Below are 12,775 nucleotides of genomic sequence, written 5' to 3' on the forward strand. Positions count from 1 at the left end.
AATTGAGAAGACACTGCTCAGGAGAGCTAAATATAGACAATATTCTTAATTTAAGCTGTAATACATTCTGTCTCTGTTACAGCAGTGCCACTGTGCTGGGCAATGACTGGACATCCAACAGGCTGGCTCTCAAGACACATCTACATACTTAAATTCAGCTGTAGAGGAATCTATATCCGAAATGCAGCTAGGGAAGCAGACTGAAGACACGAGATGAACGCAGACATCTTTCCCCACCAACAACCAACAGCACTAAAATACTTTGCCACCTTTTGTTACTTCTCTGAGAAGAATCTGTGCAATTTCCTGTTGGAGCATCTTCATGATGGGACTCGGAGTTTTATGACAGGGGAGAATGAGTCATGGGTTTGGGGCCTATCTGTTACAGCCCTCGTTTTATAGAGCTGTAAGGCTGCTTTATGAATTTAGGGGGTCCTTAGGAGAGCACTGCTGATACTTCACTCTCAGTAAATTTGGATATAGGCAGTTTGTCAAACTGAAGGAGTTATCTGAGGAGTATGCCATGCCTCAGGCTAGTAACGAGGGCCAAAAGAATCAAATTTACATATTATGGGAAATTCTGTGGTGTTTTTTTTTTTTTCCTTTTTTTTTTTTTGAGAGAGAGTTCAAAATTAGACAAAAAATATGTGTCTGAATGATTCTACACAACAAAAGATTGAAAAAAAAAAGGTTGTTGAAGCATTTATTCTTGTCGGCGTTGGAATTTTGACAAGAAAAAGTCATTCTGCTTCAATAATATCCAAACACTTCAATATTCCACAAAATATTAAAAGCTCTGCAATGAGGTTCTTTGATGGTATAATGACTTGCTATTTTGACATAGGATCATGTTCAAAACGAAAAGAAGTAGAATGAGTTCTTTTCAAGAGCTCAAATGAAACTATCTGAAAAGTACAAAGAAAGAAAAGCCAAAAATGTGCATTTTTTTTTTTTTGCCTTGAAATTTAGGAGGTCTTGCAATACATCTCCATTTTGATGTGACTGGCTTTTCTGATGGAAAAAAAAAATGGCCTAGAAAATAAATAAATACATTTCAAGCAAGATATAATATACCCTACGTTGGATTCTGTGTGCTTAGCCTAAGGGGTCTCCAACTTTTTTATGGCTCCGGGTGAGTAGAAATACCTCCTGGTGCCCTCCCCACCCATTCACACTCCCACAACATCCCTGTGGCAACAGCCTCCCTGGGAAAGCAGCATGATTAGGAAAGGATAAACCATAATTATTAGCTATCATTTAATGTGATTTAGCACCTGGAAATAATGGAGAGGAAATTGTGCCAGGTGTTTAGTCAACAAACTGCAGCCTACCAGGAAACGTTCTGTGATGCATTACTGCCCCACTGATCAAACTTGAGAGCAACAGTTATAAGTAGGCCAATAAAGCTACCTAAATGATACTGCAAGAGCTTCAGGGCCCTACCTACGACCTGTTTTTAGAAGCATCCTGTCATTTCTGTGGTCCTCTCCATAGGAAATGGATATGGACAAGGACCTGCTCCACTGTGTCTATCAAAGTCAAAAGCAGAGCCTGAAACAGAACTAGAATCTCTCTTTTCTGCCTTGTTCCCCATCTCTGGCTCAGGCTGGGTCTGGAAAAGGCAGCTAGATAACACGTATGCTTTATAAACTGTATTTCCTTCTATAGGAAGGATGAGATGAGACAGGATGAAATAAAAAGATGCCCTCCATTCCTCCACTCATGACCTGTATCCATTTCCAAGTTCCACCTCAAGCCTTGTGTACAGCAGTGTATTTCCCTCTTTCTGGTGAATATTCTTTCTGTCTGTGCTTTGCCTTTAGGTTCTGTGGTCACCTGCAGCCAAAGCTCCAAAGGCTCCTTGAGCTTCACCACGCTCACTCCTACTTCATCAAAAAGACTCCCTGTTCCCAACCCCAGTCAAAACAGGACCACGACCATTTCCTTCAAGTCTCTCCCTGAAGCATACCTATATTGAGACATATTCCTACTCCACTCTCATGAACTCCTTCACAGTGTTGTGCTGCGGGCTGAACTCTGAGAAGCATCTCAGCGACCCGTGGGAGTGTGCTGGAGGTGAGTAGAAGATGGAGCACCATATGCTTCCCTGCTTAATGCCTTGGGGGTCCACCTTACATCATCCTCAGGTACTTTGTCTTCATCTATCTTATGCTGTTTGTCCAAAAAATGCCTCTCCTGTGCAGCACCCCTGACTACCAGGGGTAGTCCTGGTAGTCCCTGCTTACTTTGCCCCATCCCTGGAGGCAGTCAAGGCCAGGTTGGATGAAGCCCTGGGCAGCCTGATCTGGTGGGTGGCAACCAGCCCACAGCAGGGGAATTGGAAATAGATCATCGAATCACAGAATCATTAAGGTTGGAAAAGACCATTAAGATCATCTAGTCCAACCACCAACTCATCACCAGCACGCACACTAAAGTACGTTTAAACCGAATGATCCCTCAGGTCCATCCCATCCCTTCCAACCTAGGCCTACGATCCTGTACTTCTGCAGGGTGCTACTTCCCACAAAGCTGTCTAATTCTGTGACTTTGTGTCCCCAAAGTGTTTGGGAATCCCAGAAGTTCTGCTTTACTCTCCTTGCTTTGTCATCGCTGCTCAATCAGTGGTGCAGCAGCCAGTGCAGCAGGGCCCTAATCACTCCAGCACATCACTCATTGGTATAACAGAACAGAAACAGAGTCATAACAATCCTTTTTAACCTTTCTGTCTCCATGATTCACAACTCCTGCCTCTCTGTTGATCCTATGGATCTCCTTGGACGATGAGAGTCCTTGCTTTGATGAACGTGCTCCCTGAAAGATGAGGCTGAGGGAGCAGGGAACCATAGGAGTTAATCCATTAAGAAACACACTTTCTCCTGCAGCAGATCCTTGCAGGCACCGTGCTATCTCCTGCTGAGAAATGCCTGGGCTGTGCTTTGCTTTCCAGCCCCATGGGAAGTGCCAAGAAGGGACACAGACCATAAGGATGACCTCTGCATCACATCCATGCAGAAAGGAGCGTGTAGGGCAGATTTATATGCTCTCTTTTCCCTCTTGCTGCCCGGCCATATCTGTCCGGGGAGACACCGGAGGAAATTCTCTGCTTCTTATATACGAATCCGATCAGATGATCCCATAGCCCTTAAAATCCCTGCCTCTATTCAGCGCTGCCAGCTCACAACACATCCCCCAGGGTTAAAAGAGAAGAAAAAAAAACACCAAAAAACAAAAAATCAAAAGAGCCACAGTCACAAGCTCGGATCCCTCTTTGTCACAAGACTTTGCTTGTTTGGGACGTTTGGGACGTAGGAACATACCCTCATAGACCCCAGCCCAGGACCGGTCCCATGGCGTGGTCGGTCACAGCCGTGCTGAGGGTTGAAGCCACCACGTCCCCTTCCCCCAGCGCCCACCGCGGTGGCCTTGCTGTCCCCTTTTCCCTCCCTGGCTTTCGTCCATGCGTGTGCGTGTTTGTGCCGCCCGTTGAGCGCCGAGGGCCCATTTGGGGCCGGGATTCTCCCAGGACAAAGGGATGCTAATCAGCTCCCTCTACTGTTGCCTTTTGTCTAGGACTAGCTCCCACGCTTGGACTTGGCACTCTGGGATGCGGCAGAGGGAGCTCCTTGTTGCAACCAGCCTGAGCCCAGTTGGGGAATGCGATGTATCCAGCAGGGAAAGGGGCGGGGGGTCGTTGGGGGGGCGGCGGGGTGGGGGGGGAGAAGGAAATAAATCTATAACTGCCAGCCCATCGCATTGTGCTCTGCCGGAGGCTGAAGTTTCCACTGCCTCCCGCAGCCGGGAGAGACGGCACCGGTTTTGTAGCCACGAGCTGTCTTCTTCCCCTTCCCCTCCCTGATCCCCGGTCTCGTGTTTTAGTCGCCATTCTCCACGTCGGGGCTGACGGCTGCAGGCTGGTGAGGTGGGAGGTAGGAGGAAGCACAGCAAACAAACAGGATCGGCTCCTGGCGCTGCCGCCGTTTCCTTCTCACCATCACCACTCTCTCTCGGGTTTAAGCTCGTGCCAGGGGGTTGGCTGCAGAAAGCAGATCTTTGCATGGGCCGTCTCTCTGCAGAACCCTCTGCCGAGGTGCAGGAGCCAGGTCTTTATTCCAGGTGGAAAGGTGAGCAGGGCACAACCTCCTGCAAAGAAAACCAGACTACACCTGAGCCCACCCAACACGGGGCATGGGCAGCCTTCAGCTGGCTCAGCTGTTTGCCTTGGGACTGGAGAGGCAAACGCAACCAGATACGATGCTAACCATAAGCCTCTGGGTGCTATCCTATCACAGAATAGAATCACAGGATCATTAAGATTGGAAAAGATCACTGAGATCCCCAAGTCCAACCCATCCCCACCAGGCCCACTGACCATATCCTACAGTGCCACATCTCCATGCTTCCTGAACACCTCCAGGGATGGTGACTCCACCACCTCCCTGTGATATACTGACTTAGGTAATGCATGCAATACACTGGCTTATATAATATATATATATATATTATATATATATATAATATACTGATATAATATACTTATTGCTGACTCGTCTCCCAAAGTAATCCCCAGCTCCATGCTTAGCTTACACTGACACTGAACACAACCAATGCTTCTGTCCTAAGCCAGGAGCTGCCAGTCTGTTTCTCAGCAGCACTGGCAAATCTCCGGCCTGCAGTATTTATGCATCTTGATGGCTGAGCGGAGCTTGCACAGTCACATTTTCAATCCTGATCCTTCCAGTTTCCTTCCCCATAGTTACAGGGTAGAGTTTGTAGATCTCCGTTGTTGATACCAGGGCAGCTGCCCAAATTGCCATTAGCGGAGAGGTAGACAGGGTGTGGTTGGAAATCAGATCCTCTTGGGAAGAGTTTCATGAGAGAGCAGAGAGTACCTCCTACATGTAACTAACCTCCTGGATGGATCAGTATCTTGTGGCTTTCTGCTCATGCCTTACTTTATTGCAGCAGGGAAGAAGCCTGATCTAGAGCAGGGAAAGGGGGGGGGAAGCATTTGGCACGGAGACAACAGAGATGCCAGAATGCCATCAGGAAAATATGATGAGGTCTGCTAAACATCTTAATTTTAAATCATGCAAGACATTATGAGATGGGATTGTGCCTGAAATAGCAAAGGATTGCCTGCGTTTGGTGGTCCAGGAGATCCTTTCCAGGGCTATGTTCTAATGTTACTAAAATGGCCTTTCCAATAGAGGCTGGGTGTCAGGACCACTTTCCAACAGGAGAAAGATGGGGGTGGGAGTTCTCTGCCCCCAAAGTGGGCCTCCAAGAAGTACACATGGAAGGCTGAGGCTGTAGCCCTAGGCTCCCTCTGTAGTCAATGGAGAGGAATAAACATCTTGGTATGATTCATGTTATCCTGAGATAGGTGTCTCAGATAGGTCAGATGAATTGCTCTCCGGAGATAGCGATTGCTCTCCACTGACTACAAAGGGAGCCTGGGGTGACTAGCTCAGACTTCGACATCTAACTCTGGGAGATGAGATCAGCACTATCTGAGAGCCCGTGGAGTGGTATTGTTACGACACAAGAAAAAAAAATAATAATGGAGACTTATGTCTCCCAGGTATTATAACTGAATTTGGGAGTCTTGTTCTGTTCCTGCTGAACCTGGGGAAAAGCTCAAACGGGTTCTGTTAGGCACAAGGTGAGCTGTGTCATACATAGGTAGAAGGGAAAAAGGAGTTGATGTGTCAACACAGCTGCATCTTGAGAGTGACACAGGCCTTATTTCCAGAAGATCCAGAATCCAAATTAAGTTTAGCTTCAAACAGTGCCCTGCATTCCGTGCAATACCAGCTGTCACCTGAATCTCCACATCTCCAAGCCAGGTGAATGCCTGTTCTGTCCCTCATGCGGTCCTGGGAGCAGAAGTCTTCCCACCACAGAGCCAGTCTCCATGGTTTCCCATCCTGGATCCTTGATGTACAGATGCAGAAACTTCAGGGTGTGAATAGTTTCACCCCAGATGTCTACAAGACATCAGATGAGTCATGCCCCGGAGGACCCCAGCATCAGATGAAACTCCCATGACCTGTCTCGCTGTCTGACATGGTGCACCCAACATTTTGCTGACCCATGCTCTTCTGCAGCCCTCAGTTTCAACTTTTGAATTTCCTGTGGTAGAGAGCAATGTCAGAAGTTCTCCCAAGCAACGTGTTTAGAGTAAGTAGTCAAGACAGTACTTTGCTCTAGAAGGGTTGTCCTGTGTCTAGGAGAGATAAATGTAGTAGATGGTCGTCAGTGCCAGAGTAGTGTTGCACTGAGGCTACTAAAAGGAGTGCTATCTATCTCCTGGTGGTATGTTGAAATAAGGCATCTTTTGGGAAGAGATGGCCTAGTCAAATTCAGATTTTGGGTTCATTCCAGAAGTCTTGAGGTGAAATGCTCCAGCATGTATCGTGCAAGAAATCTGGATGAAATGGCAGTCCTGACGTGCCTTAAGTGTCAATGCTACTGCAGGAAAGAAAGTAATGGAAGGAGGGCAGAGGCATCTGTATCAATAACGTGCTATCACTGCTGACCCTTTCCTTTCCCAGATGGCCCTCAAGAAAACAATGTGGAATCAATTTCTGAAGGATGCTTTGCTGTCTATAGGGCAGTGTCCTCTAGGGAAATGGTTTTAAACTGAGACAGGGGAGGTTTAGGTTGGATATTAGGAGGAAGTTGTTCACTCAGAGGATGGTGACGCACTGAACAGGTTGCCCAAGGAGGTTGTGGATGCCCATCCCTGGAGGCATTCAAGGCCAGGCTGGATGTGACTCTGGGCAGCCTGGTCTGGTGGTTGGCGACCCTGCACATAGCAGGGGGTTGGAACTGGATGAGCATTGTGGTCCTTTTCAACCCAGGCCATTCTATGATTCTATGATTCTATGATCAAGAGTGAAGGTTTCAGTAATTCTGTGGGAATCGTGGTTGCCCTGGATGACATGTCATCCCAGCTTGATCTGTGCTGGAAAGCAAGACCTCCACCCAGCTGAAGCAATGGTATGGTCTCAAATAAGTTGTACTTCACATCATACCCATCCTGGTATCTGCATAGACTGGAACCATACCAAAGAGAGCATCTCTTTGCCATGGACAATAGGGCACTCCATCGTTTTTTGTGGCTTTGGTCATTCCGATTCTAGCAGGGCCAACAATTATTTCCGGAATGAATTTATGCCCCTGAGCCTCCACGTCACCCATTAGGCTCTCATTTGTCCAGCAGGGAATTTGATATATGTCCACAGAGGGCACATCCGACGGGCGCAGATGCTTGACAAAGCCACCCGCCCCGGCTCTTCCAAGCCCCATTGCACGCCAGCAAATGCCCTGATGTACAAAAAGGAGACGGAGTGGCTTCCAAAGGTTGCACGAGTGTTAAACTCTAATAAACAAGCCCCATCGGTGAAAGCTGAAAGAATCTGAGCCCTCCCCAACAAAGCATTTAATCCAGTTTGGCGTAACCTTTGACATTATTAGGGATCGCAGTGACCCTAATCCAATCAGATTGATTAACTAAAGCGGAGTCCCCATAAGCTGACCCCCCTCTGGCCTTTGCTATTTAGCCCTGACCAAACAGTGGGAGAGACGTGCCATATTTACACCACAATGGGTCTGCGCTGAGAACCTGTTTCATTACAGAGCGACTTAAACTCCCATTACTCCATCAATGTATCATTCTTCAATAGTTCATTAAAAGCTGCTCCTCCACAATAACTATTAACCATTTCTCAGCCCAGCTGGCAGGTTTAGAGCCCCGGCCAGTCTTTAGCAGAAGGAGGTGGGAGTGAGTGAAAGAAGTAGATAGACAAGGGCTCCCTTTTTACATTTAAACCAACCGAGGGACTTAAATAGTTTGAGGTAATTTACTTTTATTGAAAGGGGGAGGAGACAGAGGAAACTTTTATTTTGACTTAATTATGTGCTGAGGTCCTTTACAGAGACAAGGCCATGAGAAGCTTTTATTTTGTTCCTTCTCTTGAGATTGGTTCATATTTCTGCCCAGGGGAGTTTCAAAGAGAGCTTGCACAGTGCTTGGAGGGGAGACAACGCACCACAATTTAACCATAAACACTGTCTTCAGTCCCTAAATGTTAAAAACAGGTCAAGTGGCACCACTCCCAATAGTCACTTAAGCCTGAGGTGGAAAATGCCTGTTGGGTCGCATGGTTCACTTTCTGTTGTTGGTGAAGTCATGTCCCTCTGTGACAACCTCCAAACTTTTATCCTGCATATTTTTGAAGACAACTTAAACATTTTTTCTTTCATCCTTTGGAAACTGAAAGCTACAGAAACTGCCTTACAAACAGCCCAACCTCTCAGGTAAGTTGCTGGGCACAAGCTGTGCCTAGCATGGTTTCTCAGCATCGCATATCCACGGTGTCCTATATCCACAGTCTGCTTCACTGCCTCACACCATACAGATGGAAAAAAAAACCCCAAACATTATGAGTCCCAAAGAAACAAATGAGAACAGGTTTTTTTTTCCTCTAGAATTTGCTCTGTTAGAAAAGCTCAAGTGAAGCTTGCTGTTCTCTGCACAGTAGCTGAGATTTGAACTCTGGGGAGGTTAGAGACTGGAGCAGCTTAACGTGACTGATGGGCAGCTGGGTAGGTTCAACAAGGAGATCAGACCTGCTTCTTTTCCTATAAGAGCATCCTGTTCTCTGTACTCCCATCAGCATAGGACACCTGAAAAACCCATTTCCTCGCGATTCAGAAGGAAGACCCAACAGTGGCACCTATCTGAAATTTTCTCCCTGAAACTGCACTGCTGCTTTTATGCACCAAGACCAAATGGAGGAGAAAAACTCTTCCAACAGCCCCAAGGCAACATTACCTCCTGCTGATGCCTGAATCTTTCCCCATGCAGATACCACTGTGCAGTGAAGAAGATAGCACTGTTCCCTTTGAATAAGGAATTCCATAGCCAAGGGCAGGCAAAACCAAGGGGGTGAATAGCTGGATGGGCTGTGGGGCTTCTGCTCCTGATATGGCTTGAGTTAGAAAGCCATGGGCCATACCTGTCAGATGTTGTCTCCAAACAGAGGCCAGCCTGGATCCTCTGAACATCACTGTTCCCTTGTGATCTGCTCTTGAATACCGCTGTGGTTTAATATGTGATTTGTTCATCCTGGCTACAGATATGCTAAATGCATATATATATATATATATTCACTACATATACAATACATATATATTTCTGTGCATATAGTTGGAGCTAAAACAGATGGGATTCCTTCCCACAGACAGGCTCATGGGGAAAAAGAGTTTGGTTTCAGATCAGAATATGGCTCTTAAGGGGAGCAGTCTGGTGACAGTTTGGCACTGCTGAATCACAACTCAAGCCTAGCCTTGAATTAGCAATGAGATAGCAAAGCAGCAAGGGCAGCTCAGACAGCGAGCCAACCTCAGAGAGACTGGGGCCTAGGAAGTGTTTCCTGAAGGCATTAAAATCAATCCTTTGCAATCAAAGAAGTCCAGATAGTCGTGTTAGGCAAAAAGGAGTTGCTTTAGTGACTATGTTGGTGCTGGGGGGGTGAAGACAGGGCCCCTATTGACAAAGATGGGGAGCTAAAGTTGGATCTTGAGTGACTTAAAATTCCAGCCACAAAACAGAGTTTTGCTTTCTTTCTTTCTCTCTCTCTGTTTCTCCTTCTCTCTTTCTGGGTAGGAGCTCAAATATGTTCCTACCCTGGGGGATCTGCCGCACAAGAATGTGACTGAGCTGTTTTTTCTCCCCCCTCCTGCTGTAGGTGAAGCAAAACTGAAGGGTGGTTTGATTCTCCCTCAAGGAACAACATTCTTCAGTTATGAAATCGTCCCAGCCTTCTCTCCCTCGCTGCGCCCAGTTACTGAAAGCCTGCAGACTCGAGCAAGGACGGACCCTTCATGCTGACATAGCTGTGAGATAAGGCTTGTGGGATCAGGGCCCCTGTGGTCAGCAAGGAGGTGAAGATCTCTCCTGCTTGCATTCCTACAGGACAACATCAGGCATCTCACCCAAGATGTTCCACGTGTCCTTGAGTTGGGCTTGTTCAGCTTGGAGAAGAGAAAGCTCCGGGGAAACCTCATTGTGCCCTTCCAGTATTGAAGGGAGCTTATAAGCAGGAGGGGGAGCAACTTCTTTACATGGCCTGATGATGACAGGACAAGGGGAAATGGCTTTGAACTAAAAGAGGGGAGATTCAGGTCAGATGTTAGGAAGAAATTCTTTACTCAGAAGGTGGTGAGGCCCTGGCACTGCTGCCCAGAGGGGGTATGGATGCCTCATCCCTGGAGGTGCTCAAGGCCAGGTTGGATGAGTGCTGGGCAGCCTGAGCTGGTGTGGGGCAACCAGCCCATGGCAGGGGGTGGGAGCCTGATTTCAGATCCCTTCCAACCCAAGACATTCTATGATTCTATGACATCAAGACAGAAGTGTTATGTTAACTGACTCACTCGCTCCCTGTGCTCAGTGTATGCTTTTGGGAAAGTCACCCTGGGCTTGTGCCTATGGGAAAATATTTTGCTCTGCTGACCTAATTCAAATGCTGTAGTCACCCAGGAGTGATGTACCTGGAATGGTTGCTTTAATTCTGTGCCAAACGCTGTGATATGACACCTTGATATGGGCTTTAGCGCACCACACTGCAGCTCCTACAGGTGTAATTCTTCGGGGCTGATCTCTGATAAACCTGAATGGTGACACTGGTGTTAGCATTGTGTCCCAGCTCTAACAGGGTAATGGTATCCACCCAGCAGCTGAAACCACGCTCTCCGTTGGCTGTGTGTACATTGCCTGTTAAGGCTGGTGGAAGCCCTGCAATACAGATCATAGCTCTGTTCTCTGCAGGCTGCTGTAGCGCTGTATATTATTAAATGTAGGCCCAGACTGGAATTTGAAGGCATACTACAAGGACAAAGAAGAGTAAAACAATTCTTATGAGCCAAAATAGGTCCCTGCTCACTTATAGGTGAAAAGAACAGATGGTAACAAGAGCCAAGTACTCAAACATCACTCCATTCAACAACTTGGGGCAAAACATTGGTATAAATGGGAGCTATTAGACGTGTTTTATTCCAAGTTTTTGAATGCCCCATGTCAGAACTTGTTTTAATTTGCCATATTCATAACCCAGTGAAAGCAATACCATTAACTGAGGGTGAGTTCCTCAGACCCTTGATCTTCATTGTATCCCACTACGGCATCAACAGCGAGGATGTCTAATTTGTTCAACCCCTAGGAACCATCTCCAACCATGACTGCATTCAGACACTGCACCGCAGCCCATCACCTTACACCAGAGAGCCACAGATTTGCTTGTCACCCCTATGAGAAGGTTTACATTTCTTCTTGTCTCTACCAGGTGCCTCTGCATCAGGTTTGAAAAGCTTGGATAGAGTCTTGTGCCCACAATTTTTTCTTTGCCTCTGCCATTTGCCTCCTTTTATGAAATTCAGTCCTGTCTCCACCAGCCCATTTTACATGGAATTTTATCACACAGAAACAAGTGGGTTTATCAAAACCTTTGATGCTATTCCCCCATGCTCCTTGCTTTCACCGAACACATGGCACAGGGCTCACCTTTGTCTAGCACAGGTCCGAAGATGGCCAAGCTGTCATTGACAGTTGTGCAGTTCCACCTCCTCCCTCGAAATTGGTGTTGGCACTCTTGGATCCCAATCTTCACCCCTTCTGCTACGCTGGGCATGATCTCCACATAGTTCCGACAGAATCGTAGCTGCTTGGGGACCAGTCCTGGGATGCTCCCACAGAGGATGGGCTGAGTCCCCAGAGAGGAATACTGGTGACCAATCGCCAAGGACCTGGAAAAAACACAAGGAAAAGAGATGCTGTCAGTCTGGTACTCAGCTTTGTATTTGGTTTCCAGGAATGGGGACAGAAAATAAGCATCTTCAGTTCCTCCGTGCATCCCGCTCACCAGAAAGCATCATTCCCACTGCTATCTCTCTCCAAAATAACATCATTATGTCTCTCCTGAAGTTTCCCAGAGGACCAACAGGCAATCAGTTCTACCTTTAATATTTTCCTTCCCTTTCCTTCACTCTCTCATCATCATACCTCTTCCCAAAGATGCTCACCTCGTGCAGGCAGTTCCATTTGCAAACAGAGGTTAAGCCACATTTCTTTCTGTGGAAGTCAAGCATGCTTGCAGTAGTGCATGCAATTTTTATTGGAAATCATTGCAGCTGAGGAAACCCAGGGATCAGAGAGTCAAAAGCACTTAAAGAGCTACACAAGGTAATAACACTGACAGTGGAAGACACCATGCTCCAAGACTTTGGAAGAGCACCACAAATTGACGAACACCACCCAATTAATCTGTGTGCCCTTTATGCTTGAATCTTACCAGGTAACTTCTGAGACTGATTGGAAAGATTTGAGCAGGTTGGACCTTGAGAGCTTCTAAAAACCTGACTGAGCGTAATGCTGGTCCAACATCAATGCTGTCCACCTTTATGAAAAACTGGGCTCATATTTAGAAGGAAGTTTTTCACCCAGAGGGTGGTGATGCACTGGAACGGGTTGCCCAAGGAGGCTGTGGATGCCCCATCCCTGGAGGCATTCAAGGCCAGGCTGGATGTGGCTCTGGGCAGCCTGGTCTGTTGGTTGGTGACCCTGCACATAGCAGGGGGTTGAAACTGGATGATGATTGTGGTCCTTTGCAACCCAGGCCATTCTATGATTCTATGATTCTATGTTACTAGAAACATCAGTGCAAGGGTGCATGGAAATTTGGAGCCATGGCTCCATTGGTAACCCCTCTGA

The 12,775-nt window shown here is 47.0% G+C and overlaps 1 protein-coding gene across 4 annotated transcripts in view; it reads right to left on the reverse strand.

Moving 5' to 3' along the window:
• The window catches only part of WNT3A (Wnt family member 3A), a 90,881-nt gene that overhangs the window by 31,560 nt on the left and 46,546 nt on the right, over positions 1–12,775 (reverse strand). For all 4 annotated transcript variants that reach the window (NM_001398207.1, NM_204675.4, NM_001171601.3 and 1 more), the window contains exon 2: positions 11,570–11,811. In NM_001398207.1, coding sequence (NP_001385136.1) covers positions 11,570–11,811 — 242 coding nt within the window. The remainder of the gene's footprint in view (positions 1–11,569; positions 11,812–12,775) is intronic.

This window comes from Gallus gallus, chromosome 2 (assembly GCF_016699485.2).
Source record: "Gallus gallus isolate bGalGal1 chromosome 2, bGalGal1.mat.broiler.GRCg7b, whole genome shotgun sequence".
NCBI lineage: Eukaryota > Metazoa > Chordata > Aves > Galliformes > Phasianidae > Gallus > Gallus gallus.